Source organism: Megalopta genalis, chromosome 9, assembly GCF_051020955.1.
Source record: "Megalopta genalis isolate 19385.01 chromosome 9, iyMegGena1_principal, whole genome shotgun sequence".
NCBI classification, from domain to species: domain Eukaryota; kingdom Metazoa; phylum Arthropoda; class Insecta; order Hymenoptera; family Halictidae; genus Megalopta; species Megalopta genalis.
In genome coordinates, this window is record NC_135021.1 from 19,122,426 (window position 1) to 19,147,719 (window position 25,294).

A 25,294-nucleotide genomic window follows, 5' to 3' on the forward strand; every position below is an offset into this window, starting at 1 on the left:
AATCCGTGTGCCGAGAGGTCTAGAGGGCAATGCTCTCTCGGAAGAATAGTAAAAGTAGTTTGCTCGGGGGAGCGAAATGTTTGTGTCCTTAAGGTCGACAAATCGACTGCTCGACCCGAAAGTTTTTGTCGTAAACCGGCGGAGGTCAGCCGATGCTGTAAATCTTCCGGTTGCTGGACCCTTCGCGGAAAGGAGGAATGCACGCGATGCATCCGAAGTGCTCTTGAATATAAGCAGTTTTTGGTGCGGCCCTCGCTCCCCTGACCCGATGGAAAGTTAACGGGTTTGGCGCATCTAGCGATGGGTCGACACAGACCCGAGAGCTTTCAAGAACACTTTCATGGTAATCGAAATATCATATTCGCAACGTTCACTCTGGGCATATTTTTATTTGCTAGTTTATTAAGACGTCGATTTTTATTTATTATATAATAAATAATTTTAAATTGAGGAATATTTCTAATATGTTTAGACTAACAGAAACAGTCGCGAACGTGCAAAATTGCATGGAAATAAATGATCGAATAAAAAGATGATTGAATAGAAGCAATAAATAAGATAATATTGAGAGGATAATTAAAAAAAAAATCGAGGGATTTTTAATCATTAAAAATTGAAGGATATTCCTAATACGTTGTACTCGACAGAAACAGTGATAAATTCGTCAAGATTAAACAAAGACAGCATTTAATTATTAACAACCGAGTAAATATAATTTTTTATATTATTTAATATATAATTATTAATTTATCACTGTTTGCGTCGAGTTCAACGTATTAAAAAAAAGGTAATCGCTTAGAAAGCTTTAAGCTAGCAGCGTGTTATCCTGAGAGAATGCGCGCTCGCTCGGGAGCCTCCGTTGATATAAGAGACAACGCGAGCGGGTGTGATTAAGTTTCACGAAAAAATCGACCCGAAGGAGAGCGTGAAGAAAACTTCTGTTACATGAAATCCAAGGAATTGAAGAAGCCTAGACTACTCGGCGGCGAGTGAAATGCGTCGCCGGGAAGAGAGCTTTCGCAATGTCGTAGGCACCACTTGAAACGCTGGGATGCAAAGACTGCGATAAAACTGGGGGAACGGTCGAGTTGTCGTGTGTTGTTGGCCCGATAACGTAAAAATTTCGATAATAATGACCGCCGGCCGCTTCCCCCAGAGTCGATAAGGCCCAAAATATTTCGGGTTATTATACCCGGGAGCACAGGAAATCAATATCGCACACGACGATAATGACTTTACTCTCATTGTTTGTCGTTGCGAGTCCCGTGGCGAGTGCGGCGTTGCCAAGTTGAATCTTTTCCATAAAATACTGCAGATTTTCTTTCGAATATTTATTATTACAATTTTCATTTCGATTAGAATAATTGCACTAACTAGTTTATAATAATTTATAATGATAATTTATAATAATAATACTATTATATTAATAAAATAATAATAATACATTGTATTAATACAATATTATTATTATTATTTTATTAATATAATAGTATTATTATTATTGTATTAATATAATAGTATTATTATTATTATATTATTATATTAATATAGTAATAATAATATTATATTAATATAATAATAATAATAATATAATAATTATGATCGTTAAAATATTTCGTGAAAAACATTTGTAGCGTTGGCAACACTGTGCCGAACCGAAATAAAATTTAGAGCCGAACCATTAAATGTATGTTTAATTTATATACCAAATATTTCAAGCATACAGAAGATTTCTCAGCTTTCACGGAATTATGTTTGGTAATTTTGTCTAATGATATTTATGGCACGCAGGATATTCCACGCGATTGTATTCGGAAAACGCGGCGGAAAGAACGATGCGAGACGTATGAACGTCGTTCCAGTACGGAATGAAAGTTCCGTTGATTCTTATGCGGGGGCCAAAAGACGAATAATTATTGTAGCTCGCTTAAACGAGGTTGCAGATAACGAAATTCGTATCTTCGCGGTGCACGCGAACGCCCGAAAAGATTGCGAAAAGATTGCGAATCATCGTTCCGATATTTTCACAGACTTTTGAAAGTGTCCCTAATCAATCCGGGTAATGAGTATGTATACCGCGCGCAGGAATGGCCACCCAAAAGTGGAAACTCGGTTATTTCATTCCGAGCAAAGATTACTACCCGGCGAACGAGGCGCAACCGTCTAAATCGGAATTTCTAGCCGCTCGAACCTAATTGCTGAAATCCTAATTGCGTTCCATCGTTCTCCAAATTATCTGGTTCAGCAGTTATTCCGGCGGAACGTCGATTGCCACCACAGAGGCGAACGTCCAGAATTTAATTCGGAATACTTTCCGGTAATTAACCCGTTGCATTAATAATGTTCAGCCGGACCTCTGGGAAAAATTTGAGATTCGATTTAGTAAATACGTGCGGCATCGATTCGTCCGCGAATAGAAATATTGTTCCGACTAATTTCGTAAGACGAATCCTACTGGAACTTGATGTTGATTTTTTGTTTATTATTTACATTATTTACTCGTAATTATTTACTTATTATTGATGATTATAGATTTATTTTTATGCCAAGTAAAAATTACCTACAGTAATTTATTAAATATATTTTAAATATATTATATAATACAATAATGTAAAATAATATTAATTATTAATATTAATATAATATAATAATATTAAATGTATTAAATATATTATATAATATAGAAAATTATATCTATATTATATCATAATATAGAAAATTAACGATTTCGTTTTCAATTCAACTAAATAATTTTTGAATAAGTTTCTAAATATTAATTTACTACTATATTAGTTACTATATCATTACTTTACTATATTTACTATTTAAAATAGCAAATAATTTGTCATCGGAACTGAACTGACTATATGAATAATGGTACCTCCTCTTCCCGCATTGTGCATTTTCGGGAGACAATCTGAGCGTCAATTAGGGAGACATTACTGTATACCCGGTAGCCCAGCAGATCGGGACGCGTCGGCTAACATTCATATTTCAACGGGCGCGCGTATCTCGAGCATGCATACGAGGATCGACATAACGAGAGCCGTAGAAGGCGTCAATAACTATAAATGGACATCGGTGGTAGGGAAGACGTCGGGTGCCGGAGTTCTTTCCCGTGTCCGCGAGAGAGTTCTGCGGGTTGGTCGCGCGAGACGACCGGTCGCGCCGGTGACGAACGGTCGAGAGAGACGACCCGGCTTCTCCCGGGCAGCAGCGGCCGATGACAGAAACGGAAACGCGAGAAAAAGACAAAGTGGAGAAAATAAGGTAGGGGACGACGACGGTAGCGGACGAAGCGGACGAAGCGGACGAAGGTGTACGCGCCGGGAATGCCGCGCGCTCTGGCCGCATATAGTAGCGCAAAAATGATCGCGTCCCGAGTAGATCGCTCGTTTTCTAGGAACGAACCGAGAGACGCGCTTCTTTACGACCATATATGTGGGCCCCGATCGACCAGCTGCGACCAGCGTGCTATATCGAAAATTTTATGTACGTTGCCCTTCGTGTCGTTAGCGCTCGATGAGCACACATCGACGACGCTCGACTGGAATCGCTCGAAAATTCTTCGTTTAGAGCGAAATCGGCGAAATGGGCCCAACGAGCACGATCGGTCCCCCCGGGATATTTTTTATTCTCTCGGCTTTGACGCGAGAAGCGATTTTTTTATTTATTCTCCCTTTTTTTTATTCTTTCTGATACTGTATATTCTGTCTGTATATACAGCGTGTCCCAAAAATGTCTCGCAATCCGGAAATGGCGGGTTCCTCGGATCGTTTGAAGCAACTTCTTCCTTTACAAAAATGTTCTCCGAGGCACCGTTAACGAGTTATTAACGAAAAACAGTGACCAATGAGAGGCGAGCTCGGCTGGCGCGAGGCGATCGAGCCAATGAGTGGAACTGGGCTTCGCGCGCTGGTTGGCCGGGCCGCCTCGCGAAAAATATTTAGTGACCCGCCATTTTGTCGGGTTTCGTAAATCTAGTGTTAAGTAGAACCTATTCAAGATATTCGGGGAAAAATCTTTCGTCGAGACTCGCTCGTTCAAGAGATAGAATAATAAACGCGTTACTAATATATTAGCACGTTCGACTCAGTTTGTACGAATAATATTGCTGTTTAGTAAACGATTTCGTAAAAATTGGACGCACAGCCTTGGAAATGCACGAGTGCGCTTTCATTTTTTTGCACACGAAGAATCGCTATGATGAAATCGGTTAGTCTAAACACCGTTGAATACTTTCTCAGCGATGTCGAAAGCTACGAGAAGTAATTAAATTGATCAGTTATGACTAATTAAACGTGATAGATATTTCCAAAAAGCTGCATATAATGTTAATAATATTCTACTGTATATACAGTCAAATATTAATATAATATATAATATTATTATATAATATATTATTGTATTATATTATTATATAATATTATATATTATTATATATTATATTATTGTATTATATTATTATATAATATTATATATTATTATATATTATATTATTGTATTATATTATTATATTATATTATATATATCATTACATTATAATATTATTATATTATATGTATTATAACTGTTATATATAACAATTTTATATTCCACAATTAGTACCGCGGAAATAATAGTATGGATTTAGTTCGCTTTTTTCGACGATTTCAGTCCACTGGGTGTCGTCGTTATCATCGTCGTCCTCGTCGTCGTGGCGGAATCGTGGCACGGTTAACGAGCTCTTTTTTTTTTAATGTATTCGATACACGAGCGTCGTCGCGGGGTCGTTGCGTGTCGAGCAACGAGAGTAGTGTAAATTGTTTGTCTGTATCGTCTCGTCCGTAAACGTGAGCGCCGTTCCAGATGAGTTCTAGATAAACGCACACGTGTGTTGATAAAACAGTCATGGATAAAAGAGTCTAGCAACAACTGACTCAAGCTTTCGTGTATTAGAGCTTTGAAAGCCTTTTTTATCAGTTGGGAAGCTTGTGTTCATATATATATAATATTTATAATACATAATTATAATATGCATAAATATTATATAAAATAAAAAATATTATAGTATTATATTATAGTATATATATATATATTATAATTATGTATTATAAATATTATATATATATAATATATAGTAAATAATAAATAAATATATAATATAATATATATAATAGGGGGCAAATCAGACCATATTTTTACGTTTAGAAAAATGTATACAGCGCACAGGGAAAAGATGAGTGAAATTGACGGAAGAAATGGATGCGGGTTAACCTTCGTTTATCGAATGTCAGATGATTTTTACCCGCGTCTCGGCGAGCCGTCTATAAGGCACAGGAAGAAAGATCGACTTTCCTGCTGGTTCTTATGTACTCTGCAGGCAGACATGTTTAGAAATACAGTCGTTTCGAAAGAACGTATAGGGACAAATAGATAGACGAGCCACGATCGTATTATATATAATATAACATAGCAGAATTTATTATATTTAATTTGCATAAAGATCCGCAGTCTAATTCATGCACAAATAAAACAAAAGAAAATGTACCATGTACGTACAACTGTCCCAGCAAGCAAAAATTCGATATTTTCAGGAATCTTTTCAAATCGTCTTTCGGCCAATAATCGAAAGCGAAATCTGTTCTTTTTGTTGTCAGATGAGGCTTCGATCCACAGGCTTATCTCGTAGAAAACACGCGTTTCTCGGTAGAGAAAAGACGCGGACTGTATACCGCATCCCGGATCGATTCACGATGCACGCCCAGATATCGTATCGCGATCATGCGTTCGATAGGGAAAGGTCCGCGACGAGGAGCTGGCCGAAGAAGCGAGTCCATTTGATCGTAATATCTGTCCCTCAACGTGTCCGTCTCATTATTCGCCGAGGATCAATGATTCAGCCCGAGCCGATACCGGCATCTTTTTCAGATCTACACCCCGGTGCTTCGAAATGTTGCGAGCCGACGAGTTTTTATCGCGCGGTTCGGCCCTCTCGGCTCCGTTTTTGCGGACGGGCCCCCGAGCCATCGTCGGAGACGTTCGAATGAAAATTTCTCGATCGAAATTTCGGCCGGACGACGTAACATTAGCATAACCGTTTTTCCCTTTTTTTGAAGGGATGAATGCTTCAACGTGCTCGATTTCATAGAGAAACGTTGAAAGAACTCGAATGACTTGAAATATTGGCGAATTAGACACAAGCACAGCTGATTATATTATAAGAATTTAATATTTATTTTATTATAATTATCATAATATTGTCATGTAATTTGATATATTATAATATTTCAATATTTATTATAATTATTTTATTTTTAATAATAATAAATAATTTTAACACGTTGAAAATACCAATATTTATATTTATATTATATTATATTAATATTATTATATTTATATTGTATTATATAAATATTATTATATTTATATTGTATTATATAAATATTATTATATTTATTTTATATACATATTATATTTATATTATATTAATAACGGTTATAATAACCGTTAATATTATTATAATAAAACGGTATGCAGTAATGCTCGCACAGCGTGCTATTATTACAACAATAAAATTGATAACATTTACAGATATTCCCAGCTGTTATTCAACGTTTCAACGTCGTTTCAAAATATCGCTCGATTAATCCCGTATCGAATATATGCTATTTAATCGGGGGGGGGGGGGGGGGGCATTTCGATGATCGTAGAATTACTTTTTGTGCGAACATTCGAATAAACTTTACTCAACGTCGTAAATTCATTAGCGTGTTCGTCTTTGACCGGTTCCCGGGGACGATCTCAAAGGACGCCGTATAAAAAAGGCTACCGCAGAATTCTGGTCCACGAGACTACTACTACTAAGCCGAGGGACCGAAATGGTAACCGAGACGCATATAAGTGGCTGGCTGGCTGCGCGCGTTATACGATCATCTCTCGCCCGTGATCATTATTTCCGAGATGACCGAAATTTTGACCGCGATTCCTTAAAGGACACCACCCGACTGCTGCCCAAAATGACAGAGACTTTCTTTATTTCGCTCGGAGATCCCTCTGTCCTTAATTGCGAGGGCACCCGAGAGGTTCCGTTCGAGATTTTCAATTTTGATTACGATTATCCGACCGTAAATTTCCGCGAGAACCGCTCTTATACATGTGTATTTGCTTATATGGAAGATATTGTTTTACTGATTTTTCGTCTTGATTATTGAGCGTCGTTAATGGAAGACGATTTTTAATTTTTATGTATAATAATGTAATATAATAATATATGATATAACGTATAATATGGATTTAATATTTAATATAGTAATAATTATATATATATATATATATTATTATATATATTTATTATATTATTATATATATATATTATTATATTATATATATATTATAATTTTATATATATATATATATATATATATATATATATATATATATTATTATTACTATATTATATATATAATATATTATTATTATATTATATTATATATATATTGTATTATATTATAATATAATATATTATATAAATATTATTATATTTATATTATATTAATAACGGTCATAATAACCGTTAATAATATTATAATAAAACGGTATGCAGCAATGCTCGCACAGCGGACTATTATTGCAACAATAAAAAGAAAAAAAAAATATATATATATATATATATATATATCGTGTGAATCACGGGAACGGGGTGTCGGTTATTCGATCCTAAAAGCGCATCGAGCGGTGAAAAAGAAAAAGAAATAGAACCATCCGCGTTATCTACCTTCGGCGGGCCGATAAAGCGCGCGGACAAATACTGGCATAGTAAACAAACCTAGGAAGTATCACGGGAGTAAAACGCATAGTATCCAGGGATAAAGAGCGTGTACAAAGAGAAAGGTCGCCGTACGACGATAAGCTATCGACGGGAAAACGATCGAGCCCCGCGCTCGTTCGCGGGCCCGTAAAAATCGAACCAGACAAACGACTCCGTTTCAATTACTTTTCTTTCAGCTGGCTGGCTCTCTCGCCGCCGTGGTTCCGTCCCGCGGATCACGTTCCGGGCTCATCGATCGCGCGGCCAGAGTTCGATCCGGCTCGCTTCGATCTCACTCTGGCCTGCTTGCTTGCTTGCTCTTTTCGTTGACAGATCACACGAATCGATTGAACCGAACACAGCGACGAGGAGATCTATATTCCGCACTTTGTCACACTTTCCGAGTTTCGCGTCGGCGAGCCCGCGGTCTCGCGACCGTGCCGACGGTCCACTGACACGGTGGCAGAGACACGCACCGAGCGTTTATTGTGTTGCACGCACGACACGACACGACACGACGCGAGGAGACGCGACGCGACACGACGCGACGCGATGCCACGGAACACGCTCACGCGAACGCAACCAAACGCAGAAACGACGTTCGAGGCAGCGCGTCTCGCCACTAACTAAACGCGGACCGACTACCGATCCACCGCGCAGCGATCCAAGATGCCCGAGAGGCCGCGACGCGTCCCATTGGCCGGCCCCCGTTGATCTTCCTCTCGGTGCACGCGGTCACTTCCGCTGCACCGGGGCCGAACGCGGGCCATTCGAAATCGCTGCGGAGCCGCGTTCGAAACGCGATCTCTCCGTAAACTACGATACATAAACCTCGATATTTACAGCGCTCGTACACTTTTTAACCCTTTGCACTCCGCTGCCCCCTCTCGTCGGACATCGTGATTCTAGCATATCACTCGGATGTCCCCTCGAGTGGGACATTCAAGTTTATTAGCGATTATGGGGAATTGAGTTATTTCGGCGCAACTTTGTTTGCAAATTTCTCGATTTCAGCCAAATTCGTATAAGTCCAATATCATTATAATACGTTAGTTAGTTCGAAAACCATACTAAATAATACGAGGGTCTGTAAATGCCCGTTTCTGCCGAAAAGTGGCGCTGCGTAGCTGGTAGCCAACGTCCAAAATGGTTCGCAGTGCTAAGGGGGCTAACACGCGATTACTTTTTTTGGAAATCGTACTAAGCGACTCGAATGTTTTTTTTAGGGACGATGAGCAAAATGCTTTCTTCAAATTTTGCTATTATTTGCAACGACGACAAAAAGGATGTGTACTCCCGTTTAACTTTTTTTTATCTGAGCCTATGACGGAAATTTAAAAAATGCGTCTCGTTGATCTTGTTAACTTGTACAAGCACGCTGAAAATTTTATCGAATGTTGTTAGTTTAGAAAATTGTTGTTGGTTTTAGAAAATTTGTAACTTTATCGCGATGCAAAATTTATCGCGTTTTTATGAGTTATAATAAATCGAAGATGGCAAGAATCACAGTTTTATCACGTTTTCGATTAAATACTGGAAGATATCTGCCATTTTTTTAATCTTTTAAAGCCTGTACGGTGTTATCGTCGAATATTTATCATCGACACTCGTTCTGCGTTAGGTCCGCGTTATATCACAGTATCGGTAAATGCATGCTGTCGATGAACCTCGACGTCGACGAAGTCGTGTGTCGGAGAAAATACAATCGATGAAGTGTGATTGTAGTTGATTTGAAAGTAACCCTTTTATATCGTATTCACCTTTTCCACGCTCTAAATTCATTCTTGCAAATCGAGTTAATCCTTTCGTGAGGATTTCGTAAATCAAGTTCACCCCTTTTTGCAAATAATGTTCACTAGTATTTATATATATTTATACTATTATAAGTATAAATAATAAATATAATATATGTATATATACTACAATAATAAATATAATAATATATGTATTATTATATTTATTATTACATGTATAATTTTATATATTATTGTATATAATATATAACAATTTTATTAACTTATTATATATATATATATATTATATTATTATTCGAACATTAATAGTTCGAAGCGATCCCAGATCAATCAAACGTCCGCTTCAGCAGCAAGTAAGCTCTAAAATAATAAACGATGAAATTCACGAGACAAATTATTCGTTAAGCCGCGAAAGGATAGAAATCGGACGCCGCTATTTTTTCCCGGCAATGCGAAACGTTTTGCAATAATCCGCGCTAATTCGTATTTGTCCATGGTGTACATATATTAATGCGAAACGGTTTCGAAGTGACCCGATTAGTCGGTTCGATCACAGTCCGAAACGTCGCTCAAGGCTCGAATAAGCGGCCATAAAATATGCTGTATCCGATAACGTCTGTTCCGGTGTTCATAAGTAGATTAACAACGAAATTTATGGTTATCCGTCGAGACGGCCGCGATGTATGAATGAATTATTGTTTCTCCCGGAATCGGCCGCGGGAACGGAGAAATGATATTGGGTTGGCAACTAAGTAATTGCCGATTTCAGTTATAGATGTCTCTCGCTCCCATTTTTATGATATCCGTAAATATTATATTACAAAATTATTATTATTGTTATTTTTTATTATCCGTGAGTGTTAGCAACTGGACAAATTGAATGCAGCGGTCAAGGAAAAGCGAGCAGAATTGGTCGATCGTAAAGGTGTCATTTTCCAGCAGGACGATGCTAGACCGCACACGTCTTTGTCCACTCGGCAAAAATTCATGGATATTGCTTGGGAATCGATGTTACACCCACCATATAGCCCTGATCTCGCGCCATCGGATCACCACTTATTTCGATCCCTGGACAACTCCCTTCGTGGTAAAACATTTAATGACGATGACGCTGTAAAATCTCGCTTAACTCAGTTTTCGGCCGAAAAGGATCGGACTTTCTACGAGCGTGGAATTTTCAAGTTGTCAGAGAGACGGCAAAAGGTCATCGAACAAAATGGAAAATACATTACAGATTAAACTTCGTTCCAAGTAAAAAAAAAATGTGTTATTTCATTGAACAAATCGGCAATTACTTAGTTGCCGAGCCAATATTTCACCGTGCGCATCGATTTCCGTAAACCGGACAAGAAATCGTAATGGGAACGATGTACATAATTGCGAACGATATTTAGCATGATGACAGAGAGGACACGATGTTGATGTATCGGTGTTCCGTTCGAAGCTGTTCGAACAGGTTCGGCCGGATCGAGCTCGTTTAACGAGCAACGGCCGGCTCTCTCGTAACTTGGTTAATTGTCGCCGTTGGTTCGATTAATTATGATTAATCATTTGCGGCAATTCGCGCGCAGAGCTCGCGGGACCACGGCTCGTTTGAAACAGAGAATAGATCCGCATTCGAGCAATTGTGTGACGTGCGTACGAACCGTGACGTCAGTTTACTGTCGGTCGGTGTTACACGGGCCGTTACGAAATAATGCGAGCGAACGGTAGCAGCAGGTTGTTGATACGCGTCAGAGGTATGGTTTATCGTTACAGAAATCGATATATAACATGGTACTCACGTTGGTCGATAGCTGGCTGGTTAACGAATGGACCTTCTCTTGCGCGTCGAGCAGCTCCCGCCGCAGTTTCCGCAGCTCGTGCGCCTGCTTTTCCTCCGCCGAGCTGTACAGACTGCTCGCTGTCGATACCAAAGATACAGAAGATCCGTGGACTGAGGGCAAACCAGGAAAACAGTTCTTTTTTTTTCTTTCTTTCTTTCTTTCTTTCTTTCTTCTTGCTCGTTTGTGTCGCGGCGTTCGAGAAACAACGAGAGGGAGAAGATAATTGAAATGCGATCTCTAATTTGCGAATGCGACCCCCGAGAGGCTTGAATTTGAGATTGGAGCGGTGCACGGTTAAATTTACACGAGATTCGTACGGTTGAACTTACGCGAAATTCGTACGGTTAAATTTACATCAAGGTTAAATAACAGAATTCTATCAATGCCATAAAGTATAAATAATAGTGTTCTCTTGATATAATGAACTAGAAGGAATAGTTTGCTATTGACACGATAAATAATAATATTCTCTTGATGCAATCAAGTATAAATGATAGTATTCTCTTGATAGTATAAATAATAATATTCTCTTGATGAAATCAAGTATAAATAATAGTATTCTCTTGATAGTATAAATAATAATATTCTCTTGATGCAATCAAGTATAAATAATAGTATTCTCTTGATAGTATAAATAATAATATTCTCTTGATGCAATCAAGTATAAATAATAGTATTCTCTTGATAGTATAAATAATAATATTCTCTTGATGCAATCAAGTATAAATAATAGTATTCTCTTGATAGTGTAAATAATAATATTCTCTTGATGTAATCAAGAGTATAAATAATAGTATTCTCTTGATAGTATAAATAATAATATTCTCTTGATGCAATCAAGTATAAATATTAGTATTCTCTTGTTAGTATAAATAATAATATTTTACCGACATAATGAAGTATAAATAATACTATTTGACTGATACAATGAAGTCTAAATAATAATATTTTATTGCTACAATGAAGTTACAAGCAACAATATTCCGCTAATCTAACGAACTATAAATAATAAGATTTAATTCATAGAACGATTCCACGGAGAGTAAAACCATCCATAACAAATACGTCTCTCATTTTACCTTTCTAGAATGCTGCCTGTTGCGACACACTACCGTCGTATTTATTGCTAGGAGGCAATATGTAATAATGTCTTTTTATACCGAGAGAGTGAAGGATCGCATCGTTTTGGACGAAACGGAATATATGGAACAAGAAACGCGTAGAAAGCGAAGATGCGGCATCGTCGCGCGTAACTCTTCGATTTTCCGGATATTCTAATAATTCGAGAACACAATCCACAGGTTTACGAAGGTTCTGTTACCCCGTAGTAGCTTCCTACAGCTGTTTAGGTTCGAAACGTTAGAAGCACCGGATTTTTTGGGCGCGACACTTGAGAAGACGACCCGAACTCCTGCTGCGTACACTTCCTACTCGCGAGGGCCCGACAGAAAAGTTTATACCTCCGCGTACCATTTTGTTTTCATGAAAAAAAGAAAAAGAAAAACTTCTTGTATCTCCGATACAGCTTCCGGGATAATCAAGCGTTTGTACGGTTCGCAGACAACCCTCCATATGTTCTATCTTAATAACACTTTATGGTACCGGCCGTCTCCTTAATAGTCGTTTCATAAATTCGAAGTCGGCAGTTCAATTTCTTCAAAAAACGTTTCAAAACTACGACCGTTTTGTTCCCAGTTGAACAATGTGTACGGGTTAATGTTATGCGTATAGTGTGTATTAATAAATGCAATATTATATAATACGTATTAATAAATATAATATTATATAACGCATATTAATCAATACAATATTATATAATACATATCAATAAATACGATATTATATAATGCATATTAATAAATGCAATATTATATAATGCATATTAGTAAATGCAATATTATATATTATTATTAAAATCTATATATTATAATATAGATTTAATATGATAATATAATTATTATATATTATTATATAATAATATTTATATATTATATAATATAATAATATAGTTATTATATTAATTATTAATATAATATAATTTAATATAATAATAATATATATTATAATAAAATATATATATATAATATATAATAATACATTATAATTATAATTATAATATAAATTTTTAATAAAAAATATTTTAATTCGCGAATGAAAAATACGCGAGAATCATCATGAAGATGGTGTCATATGCTTTGTTAATGAAATCAAGAAACATTTCAGCCGCGGTTGTCGAAACTTACCTCTCGCTTTGTATTATCCTATCATTAATGTCAACAGAGAAACTTTTTTATCTTTATCCCCACATAAAATATCACGGTAGATATTGCATCCGCAGAGTGTAACGGAACGATAAAAAAAGAACTGCGTCTCAATTATCTAATCGTTAATCCGGACACCGCGACGCGACGTGGAAAAAAGCAACATTTCGAGATAATTTCGTGTTTCCTTTTCCCCGAGAAACTATTGCTAATTACAGTTTCTGTGAAACCGAATATGCTTTTCAAGATCAGAATACACTAATTTCGCTTTTAGAATTTGCACTATATATCTGAGTTTGTATATCGTAATTTTGAAGAGGATGAAACAAGCGTAATTCATCGAACAGCAGTGAATATTCTTACTTCGTCGAGAAAAAATATAATAAATAATAATAATATTGCACGAACGTAGTTAGGGATAGGGAGATAATAAACAATTTTCTATTGCTTTGAGTACGGCAAGCCTAATATCACACTAGTGTACGTTTAATGAGAAAAAAAAACGTAATACAAAGAATTCTTAATAGTAGAATAAAAAGTAGAATACCAAGAATGCTTAATAATAGAGAATAAAAAGTAGGATATCGAAATTCTTAATTAGTAGACTAAAGCGTAGAATATTCGAGATTTAACGGTAGAGTAAATTGTAGAATATCGAAAAATTCTTAATTGTAGAATAAAGCGTATTGAATATTCGAGGTTTAAAAAACGGTAGAGTAAATTGTAGAATATCGAAAAATTCTTAATCGCAGAATAAAAAAGCGTAGAATATTCGTGGCTTACCGGTGGAATAAAACAGTAGGATACCAAAAAATCTCTTAAAATAATAGAATAAACAGAAAACATTCGAATTTCTGGTAGAATGAAAATGATGGAAAATATCGATGTTCGCTCGTTTCTAATTGGCTGTTAAGAGAAGAAGTTATAACTATAAACATCTCTGAATGAAAACTTACTGTCGTCGTCTTTATGCACATGCTGGTAGAGATTAGGCGGTTGTCGAGATGTGTGCGTGGGCGTCGGGGACGTTGGCTGGGACCAGTGCTGCCCCGTACACCCGGTAGATCCCACGGGGACACTGTAATATGGTTCAACACCCACGCCCATTCCTATCCCGACTCCGACTTCCTCGCCGACAGAGGATGATGCTCCGCTTCCTCTAGCTAACATCGACGGATACATTTTTTCGCTCTTCGTGGATCTGCGAAAACAGACGTAGAACCATCTAAATCGTTGGTATGGCAAAGATTGGCATCGATGTGAAATGTCTCCGAAGATCGACAAAGAGTTCGCCACTGTTCAAATTACAACTGTATAACCATGTCGGTAAATTATCGTTGGACCGCAGATTTTTATGCGAATTCGAATCTCGGCGAGTCTCTTTCCCTAATTCGCGCTCAGATTGCGCATACAAGTGGACAATTTGAGAAGAGAAGATGCGATTTTATTTTAAAGGAGACGCGAGGCTTGAATAATTGTATCAGCGCTTCCCAAATTGTCCATTTTTGTGCGTAATCTGAGCGCGAATTCGGGCGAGAATTACTGTACGGGTTGTCCCAAAATTATTGTACAAGCGTTAAACGAGGGGTTCCTGAGGTGATTTGAAGTAACTTTTTCCTTAGCGAAAATGTTCTACGACGCTTCGTTTACGAGTTATTAACGGAGAACACTGACCAATGAGGGATCGCGTACGGCCGACGCCCCGCCCTCGCGACCACTGCCGCTGCGTCAGACGGCCGACGCGGCCGCGGCATTGGCCGCAAGGGCGGAGCGCCGGCCGCACTCGCTCTCTAATTGGTCCATGTTTTTCGTTAATAACTCGTAAACGAAGCCTCGTAGAAAATTTTCGCTAAGGAAACAGTTTCTTCGAATCACCTCAGGAATCTCTCGTTTCATTCTAGTATAATAATTTTGGGATACCCTGTATAACGATGACGCGAAAAATCCACGGTCCAGTTATCATTGAAAGTTTCTACTTCGTTGCGAGGCATGTTCGAAGAAACTTTTTGTATCTTCGGAGAATGGAAAAGCGCGTAACGTGCATCGATAGAACGTGTCTAACGTTGACATTCAACATCTGACTGGTCACTCGTCTGCGGTATGATCGAATTAAGGCAATAAAAACGGGACAATTAAAAGTTCGTGTTCGCGACACTTGTATTATCGTGCGAACAGTTTTTTGCTAGAAATTCATAAAGTCTGTAATCTAGTCGTCACAAACCGTAAGACAGTGGTAATTAAATCTTTTTAGCGTTGAGATGGTAATTAATCTTACTATCGATTAGCTTACTATAATTTGCTGTTATCTTCGAAACGAAGAGTTCGCTGACCTATGTTGATTTGACCTTTTCTCATGCTTAGAGGCTGCGAAATACGATATCGATTCCATCGTTCTATAATAAATTTCGACGGAATAAAAATCGCCATTCACCAGTGGAATGCAACGCTCGGACTTGCTTTCGAAATGAAAATATTGAGATTCATAGATCAGAGGATCTCTCGAGAAGCCTAATTAATTAGACCGCGGCTTTTTACGTGAAATAAAAATTGTCTGCCTCGAGTGCAAGAAATATAAACTAAATGGTAAGTTAGAAATAATATACATATAATAAAATATATAATAAAATAATATAATAATGGTGTAGCAAATAAACTAAATAATAACGTAATAAAATAAAAATATCTTATTAATACACATATATATTTAAAACATTTTATTAATATATTTTATAATATTTTAAAATATATTTCAATATTATTAAAATATTTTATTAATTTATTTTAATGAAATATAACTTCCAAATCTCTTTCAATCCTTCTACTGCCTTAAATTGCAACCACTCAATTTCGCCACAAATGTATCGAGTCCGGAGCCTATCAATAGAGTTCGAACAACGCAGTTTTGTAAATTGATGCAATCGGTTAGCGCAGTGTAGAGAACGCTCCGATTCCAAATGTCGGTCAAACGCGACATTCGATCAACATCGCCGAATGATATCTGCACGGAAATTATTCAGACGTTTGCGTCTACGCGATAGAAAGCTCGGTTATCGTTGCATATCGGTTGCAGCTCGTCGCGCTGCTCGATCGCATTCGGGAAGACAACCGATCGAAAGATTAGGCAACGAGCATCCTCCTCGGATACGATCGATGCGCGTGCATAATGCTCGATCGAAACGAGAATTTTTCGACGCGAAGGCTACGAACTTCGTCAATGCTCGTTTTTTTCGAAGAATTCTCGTTCCAGACAGAGACCGATCAAGCCGCAGACAAGTGTTTCTCGCATCCGAGTAGGTTCAGTTTGCTTAGGACATCGACGAGAACCCGTCTATCTACCTGACGAGTGCATACGTAATTAGTCGATCTGGAGAGAGTCTTCTAATTAGAAGATAAATTCTGTTCCGTCTGAAAGGGTAGAGTGCCACTTCACCGTTCCGTATGCACTCGCGCGGTTCTTCTATAAGAGAGCACAGCGAAAGGAAACGGGTCGAATAAACGAATAAAACGAATACGATTCGGGAGAGACACGTGCAAGGGCAAGCATAGCGCAAATGATTCTTTATAATTGTCGTAGTGTTACTGGAAGCAACTACAATTGGCCACAAAAATAGTCGAAATTTTGTTGCATGATTTTATTTTACTACAGAATAGTGTACGATCATAGACGCTGAAAGTTATACATTTTTCTTCCAAAAATGTCTCGCAAACCGGAACTGGGAGATTCCTGAGGTGATTTGAAGAAACTTTTTCCTTAGCGAAAATGTTCTACGAGGCTTCGTTTACGAGTTATTAACGAAAAACATGGGCCAATTAGAGAGCGAGTGCGGCCTTGCGGCCAATGCCGCGTCGCGTCGGCCGTCTGACGCGGCGGCAGTGGTCGCGAGGGCGGGGCGATCTCTCAGTGGTCGCTGTTTATCGTTGATAACTCGTGAACGAAGCGGCGGATTAAATTTTCGTTGAGGAAAAAGTTTTTTCAAATAACCTCAGGAACCCCCCCTTTGCGAATTGCGAGACATTTTTGGGACACCCTCTAGAACGAAGAGGAAGAAAGGCGAAGGCACGAAGCGCGTAGTTATTAACACGTTCAGTGCCGAATATTAACTCGAAAAATTCGCACAATATCAAAGTCATTAAATAAATTTAATAAATCCTAGTAACATTCAATTTGTTCAATATTTATATTAGTGTCACTCATGCGTGACTCACGCGGCACTGAACGTATTAAATAACAAATGATAAATGATGAAGATGACGAATGTTCGAACTACGATAAATAGATTTGTCAAATATTACAAAGAGCGTTTAAGTAGCTTTTAATGTATGTGTTTAAAACTGCATAGAGTGGACGACGATTTTTGTGACCAATTAGGTAAAGAAAAGTCAGATACGAAATGAAGTTGCAATGCTTCCTCCAGCTGCATGAAAGAATGTCGTGAAAAGCTTTGACATGCGTTCGCAAACCAAGCACGGCCGTAGTCGGAAATACAAATGCTGTGTACATTAAGAAAGTGGGAAACTGATTGAATCGATGGTAAGCTAAAGTTCGCTATATACAGGGTGTCCCAAAACTATTATACTAGAGTGAAATGAGAGATTCCTGAGGTGATTCGAAGTAACTTTTCCCTTTGCAATAATTTTCTCCGAGGCTTCGTTTACGAGTTATTAACGAAAAACGGTGACTAATGAGAAGCGAGATCAGCTGGCGCGGCCGGTGCTCCGCCCTTGCGGCCAATGCCGCGGCCGCGTCGGCCGTCTGACGCAGCGGCAGTGGTCGTGAGGGCGGGGCGTCGGCCGTACGCGATCCCTCATTGGTCAGTGTTTTTCGTTGATAACTCGTAAACGAAGCGTCGTAGAACATTTTCGCTAAGGAAAAAGTTACTTGAAATCACCTCAGGAATCTCTCATTTCATTCTAGTACAATAATTTTGAGACACTCTGCGTAGAGTCTAAACGATATACACGTGTAGAAAACTCGATTACACATAGATACAAATATAAATACACATGGACATCTGTGTTTGAAGTGCGTATAAAATGGTCACTCGTGTGTATACATATGTAGGGCATAGCACCCTAGATTCGGTTCGTTCAATACTTATGCATGGAAATCAGGCACGGCAAGAACTGTGTAAATTCTAGATTTTTTGCACTACCTTGGGAATGTCCTGTCCCGCAGATGGCTAGAACGGTATTAAATGAACTGCGTTATTTCACCGTGAACGAGCTTAATTCGCTGTCGATAGAGTGGTTAATTATAAAGAATCAGAAAAAGCTGGAACTGATCGATTTAAACAATATGGTGAGACATTTGCATCCTCTAGTCATGCATCTATACATACAGACGTATGCAAATGACTTCTAAGGATCTCGTAAAAGGTCGTGGAAGACTAACATAAAAGATTTAGTCATCGTTGAACGGGCATACCTAATGGAATTGCTTCGGTTCAGTCTAGGCGGTGCCGGGGACCCGGTGGAGTCCCTCTGATGCATTAATAAACGGGCGTGAGTTAAGCTCGCTCGGTGAGATCCCAATGACTCCACGCTGTCGGCTTCGCACAGGCCCATTCCTGAAATTGCAGAAATTAAGTACACACTATCGTGGAAACGTGACAGGAGTTTGCGATAAAGGGATGCACCCGTAGAGGTCGAATAGCTAGCTCAGCCATTTTAACTTATGAGAAGATAATTATAAGAATATAATAATAATTATTATAGATTAATAATTATAGATATAGAATTATTTTATAGTAATAAAATAATTATAGAAAAAATAGTTTAGGTACGATATATTATGGTTAATTGTCGTTCCCAAATGATTTTTAAGACACACGAGGACCCTGTCAATTTATGAGGTACTCGGCTAAATAAGAACTATTAGGCTACCCGAATACCTCCCACTACTACAAATTTTTGGGCATAGTAAGAAATTAATTAGAATATATTAATATATAATAATAATAATATATAATATAATATATATAATATAAATATATAATATAATATATAATTAGAATATATTAATATATTAAAAATTATAATTAATTAGAACATAATTAGAAATGTCTTTAATACATTAATAATACTGTCTTCAGATTTTGTTATTAGTAGACTGCTAGTAGACTTATTAGGACTTTTATGGAAACTAAGAATTTTCTGCATCAGCTGTACAAAACAGGAGTCGAATAAACATGTAATCCTCCCTTCAATACTTTCAATTAATTCAAAATAATAATGAATTCTTAAATTCTTTTCATGTGTCTTCACCGATCTCGATTTCTCTTCTGCACTTTTCCCATAAATGCACAAAATTCGCAGTCCAGCTATTAGTATTTATTACGATACACGCTATATACCCCGTTGAATATTAAACTCCGAATGTGATCACACACGCGTTCAAATCTCTCAAGAAATACCCGCATATAGCTGTTTAACATTTGTTTACTCGGCTGTCTCAGATATCGTCGGTACAAATTGCTAGGCTTTCATCAGGCAAGGTACAAAGAAAGTACCTTGGGAACGTCCACTTGGTGTATAAGTATTGCTGTGTCTCATCCAGGATGTAGTGTACGGACTGTTAGGGGTGTAATACCCCTGCAGATCGGGGGCTGCATAATTGCTGCACGTATCGCTGAGACTTCCATCGGATGGTTTCAGTACTCGCGGCGAGAAGGAAGCACTCGTTGGTCCGGCTCCGGATCCTCTCTCCCTGTGATGAGCAGACGCGAACAGCGCCGTGAATTCTGGGCTACCAGGCTTCGGCAGGCTTTGCGAACCGAGCATAAGTCGGTCCCGTACTGATTGGGAAAGTTGACTGGCGCTGGGACCGGTAAGGCTGTAACTCTTATAATGATGTCCTTGACTCGACGTAGAGGAGTTCGCCTGCAGTTCCGTGGTGCACGTTTGCGTTCCGCCGGATACTTTGACCTGCAACGTCGAATCATGGAGATTTAAAACTACTCGTACAAGTTAAATAGATAAACGATAAATAATTTTAGGACATCCTGTATAGAGTGCATGTTTATGCAAGCTGCGTCCATGCTAATGCTAGGTTGGATTAAATGATATTGAAAGAATAGAAAAAGTTATAGAATAAACGTGATTTTCCTTTATAATATAATAATGATATTATATTAGAAATATGTATAATATATAAACGTGATCTTCCTTTATAATATAATAATGATATTATATTATAAATATGTATAATGTGCAAACGCGATTTTCCTTTATAATATAGTAATGATATTATATTATAAATATGTATAACATATAAACGCGATTTTCCTTTATAATACAGTAATTATATTATTAAAATAATTCCGTTCAATATAAATATAAGTAGCATACAAACTTCTGCTAAAGGATATAGGAGAATAAAACGACTCGGTTAACGAGACCAATAAAGAAAAAACTTTACCTTTGTCCTCGGGACAGCGCTAACTTGAGCAGTTCTCGTAGTGTCTTTGCTGCCATTTTGGACTCCGTTGGGGCTGGGACTGGTGCCAGCGCTGTGTCTCTTAACGTATCCGAAACTCTGCGGCACTCCTCTAACTTTATTGCTGCCGCTAGTCGACGTTCCCGATGAAACTTTCTGAGGTTTTTCGCCGTTTGCATATTCAGCCATGGCCTGTTTCCGGTGTTTGTCCTGAGAAAGTATCGGAACAGTTTATATTTATATCATAAATATAATATACTATACTTATATCCATATATATAATATAATTTATATCTAGTTATATATATTCTAAATATATGGATACAAGTATAGTATAATATTATAATATAATATAATAATATAATATAATATATTCTATATATATTTTTCAAGATAGATAAACCAAGAGTATCTAACAAAATCTTGTCGCAATTAAAACAAAACATGTGGTAGAACAAGAAAAATAAATTAATTCTACTTCCACCTTGAAATCGATTGATTTTTACATTTAACATTTTCCCCAAAAATGTGTTGATTTCAAGAAATATAAAATTAATGTTCTCGAATGAAAACACAGCAGTATACGAAGTATGTCGCCTGCATCGAAACTTTTCCAAATTGGACAGAAATAATGATAAACCTTGGGCAAAAGATAAATAATAAGACGAGTACGTTAGAAAAAAAAAACGGGGAACGCAGAGATTCCATTTCGGTAAGATAAGTTTTCCATCTGGAAAATCAATAATGTCCAGAGCCCAGGGAGGAGTCGGAACGAGATAAAACTATGTATACAGAAATTGTTTACTTGGGATCGCCTGGAGGGACTAGGACTCGGTGGCGCGCCATCCTTGTCTCTCTCCCGGTCCCTCGCAGCTCCGGCCTCGATATATTTCTTCCATTGTTGGCTGTTCGAGCTACTGTTCCCCGAGCTGTTCGAGACCTGCTGCTGCTGCTGTTGCTGTTGCTGGTGTTTGAACGCCGAGTTGTCAGTCTGCTGAGAGCTGTCCGATTTCTTTACATGCGGATGATGGCCGCCAGGATGTCTGGAGCTTACCACGCGGTACACAAGGCTGCTGCCCTGTTGTGCACCTTGGGGGGTGGCCGAACTACTGCCACCCCCCACAATCACGCCGCCACCACCCGGCACCCTCTGTTTCGAAAAAAACAAACGAAATTCGACTGCGTGAAAATATTTCGCTGCTTGCAAAAGTACAGGTTTTACGAGTATTTTACGTAATAGATTATTTTTAATAATATATATTAGTAATATTATATTATATATATTATATATTAGTAATATAATATAATATTATATTATATATATATATTATATTATATTATATTATATGTTATGTGGCGTTATAATATTTTTAATAAAATTTTACAATAATAATATATAATTTCAATAATACTTCAATACAATAATATTTCAATAATTAGGATGTAAATTTGAAGTCAAAATAATTTGTTAAGTAAAACGAAAATTGATAAATAAGGATATACGGTCCTGGCAACGAGTAGCATTCCCTTGAATTTTTATTGCATTTTGCAGGTGCTAATTTTTGCATGTACCTAAATTTATTATTATTATTATTATTATTTATGGTTCAATAGACACCAGGCCTATCGCACAGATGATGTCGTTGCAATCGACGATACGACCTGGGTCAACGATTTTCGAAGTGCTTGATTTTGCTATTATCGATTCTCGAACACGACGCGACGTTTGCAGAAGTCAGAACCCCCGATGCTATGACTCACGAAACAGACGCCGCGCCAAGCTGGCGGCCACCGTAAGGGGCACAGAATTTGTTCTGGCTGTTCGCAGGCTAAATGCGGTATAAAGTAATATTATCGAACATTTTATAGCGTGTAATCTTCCCAACAATTAATCTCATAATTTTCTTGCATGTTTAACCCTTTGCACTCGAAGCTGTTTCGACTGTAAATCCAAATTAACTTTTCTGTCTCCATAGTATTTCCATTTGATGTCTTCTGTGACTCTCATACAGCAGCTAGACTTTTAATAACTTTTTATATTAATATGTTATATTATTATATTATATTATTATATTATATTATATTAATAAAAATTATCTTGGAACGTGATATATAACCATTTCAATGGTGCCTCAAAGTCACCGCTTGAGTGTAAAGGGTTAATATTGACAATTTATAATATACAAGTAACAGTAATCGCAGTTTTAATTCATTTATTGACTTTATGAAATTCTCTCAATGGCAGCTATGAACGTTGATTCGAAAGGCGTTTATATTTTAGTAATTAATAACAAACTATTCGTTTTAGAGAAAGCAGTTTCTCTCCCTGAATTTCTCCAATTCCGTTACCCATTCATCGCGCGCAATGTTACCGCGCCACGACGTGACTCATGGGGGTTAGAACAGTCTTCCAGGGTTTTACTGGATAGTAAACGTACGATAAAAAGGGCATAAGCCAGACAAAAGATCCCCGCGGGTCAAGCTCGACTACTTCCCTCGTTGCGCTTTAAAAGCGTGTTCACGGCGTCCAAGGCCGATATCGCAACGGTCCGTCGGTGAAACGCGAGCAGGAGCGAAAACGCTCGAGGAACAACAAACGTTCGGCGACTTCTTTGCTTCGAGGCGGAAAAGTTTGAGCGACACCACTAGCATGAAAATTTAAATAAACGGGGCCCCTTCTTCCGAGTACGGCGCATGGTGTCGGCTTGCGCCTCTCGTTCTTTCTTCTCCATCTGGTTTATTATCCGAGATGCCGGGCATGGAAACACATCCCTTTTTTTTCTCTCAATTAAATAAATATTATCGTGCCAGCGCGGCTGCTCCGAAAACCGCTCCGCGTACGCGCGAACAATGTTCCAAACGGATTTAAGTGCATCGGGGATGTTTGGAGGAACAAGAAAGACCTTGTGTGTTCTAAATTTATGGCGAGCTTTTATCAGAGATCCTTTTTTTTTTATATGTCACGCGAGAAATCGTCGGGGTTCGGTGTTGGTTATTATTCGAATTGTTTGGAATAGAGGATTAAATTATTATTATAGCCGAGATAATTGTCCGAACGAATTCTTTTACGGTGGAATATTTTATTCGGATAGCAATTATTCGTCATCAATTATTCTAACTGTTTGGTCGAACATTTATTCGAATTTATTCGAATAAATTGTTATATGTATTTAGTCCAATAATTCTGTTTGAATAAATTCTATATCTATTTATTAGTACAATTCGAATTAATCGTTATACCTACCTAGTCGAATAATTTTCTATTTTAATAAATTCTAAATTTGATAACTGAAATATTTTTAATACTTTCCAACGTTCATAAATTATTCCGACTGTTCTCATCTTTCTTCGTTGTTAGCTTCGCATATATATATATATATATATATATAATATTAAATAATATTATATATTATAATTATAAATAAATATAATAATATTATAATATATAATATATATATTTAACATTCAGAGTACAACAACTTGTTTAGAGAATTTTAATATTCGAATCGCGAACGAACTGAAAGTTTCACTGAACTCACCATTTTCTAAATCGACGATCGGATGCTATCCCGCAGCAACAGAACCATCAAATTCGGCGGACATTCGTCGAGAATTGAATATAAAACTGCGGCCGACCAGTAAAACACGATATCGCTCGCAGACGAAATTGTCCCATTTATTATTATGCTTCTCGTGTTCATTGGATCGCGTGAACTCGGCTATCACGACGACGCTTTTCCACGAATCACTTCAACATCCACACCCAAACCGTTCACTTCATCGGAACCGTTATTTTCCTTTTCGGCTGGTTAAATAATCGTTCGCGATCTTTGAATTAAAAAAAATTGAAAAAAGAAAAAGAAAATAATTTAATCACCGCGAACGAGCGTCCTCGAAACGTCGAAAACTACGAAAGTTCAACGGCACACACGTGGTCTGGTCGGTCTTTGGGCTCCGTCGGATCGATAACGGCGAAATACCTGTGTGAGCATCGAATGCGTCATTGCACGGGATAATTAAGGGGTAGCCCTCGTGCAGAACCACCCTTGTTACACTCTCGACAGCAGCAGCGGCTGCAATTTAACCGGTCTGTCTGTTTGTTTCTGACACTGCTCGATACGATTTTCAAACTGCCCTTCGCCTCCATTGAATCGTAGCAATTTGTACAGCCGTGGACAAAGGTGTGTGCCCGTGCAGCTTTTTAATAACATTGCTGTAAATGAATGCCG

At 37.7% G+C, this 25,294-nt stretch overlaps 1 protein-coding gene across 9 annotated transcripts in view; it reads right to left on the reverse strand.

The window, feature by feature from the left end:
* The window catches only part of sick (sickie), a 277,051-nt gene that overhangs the window by 51,982 nt on the left and 199,775 nt on the right, over positions 1 to 25,294 (reverse strand). For 7 of the 9 annotated variants that reach the window (XM_033477744.2, XM_033477741.2, XM_033477740.2 and 4 more), the window contains 7 exons: positions 21,871 to 22,215; positions 21,048 to 21,275; positions 20,140 to 20,554; positions 19,056 to 19,197; positions 18,784 to 18,810; positions 14,587 to 14,831; positions 11,328 to 11,479 (listed from right to left, as the gene is read on the reverse strand). In XM_033477744.2, the coding sequence (XP_033333635.2) occupies positions 11,328 to 11,479; positions 14,587 to 14,831; positions 18,784 to 18,810; positions 19,056 to 19,197; positions 20,140 to 20,554; positions 21,048 to 21,275; positions 21,871 to 22,215 (1,554 nt within the window). The remainder of the gene's footprint in view (positions 1 to 11,327; positions 11,480 to 14,586; positions 14,832 to 18,783; positions 18,811 to 19,055; positions 19,198 to 20,139; positions 20,555 to 21,047; positions 21,276 to 21,870; positions 22,216 to 25,294) is intronic. The other 2 variants (XM_076524457.1, XM_033477739.2) reach the window with 1 other exon arrangement.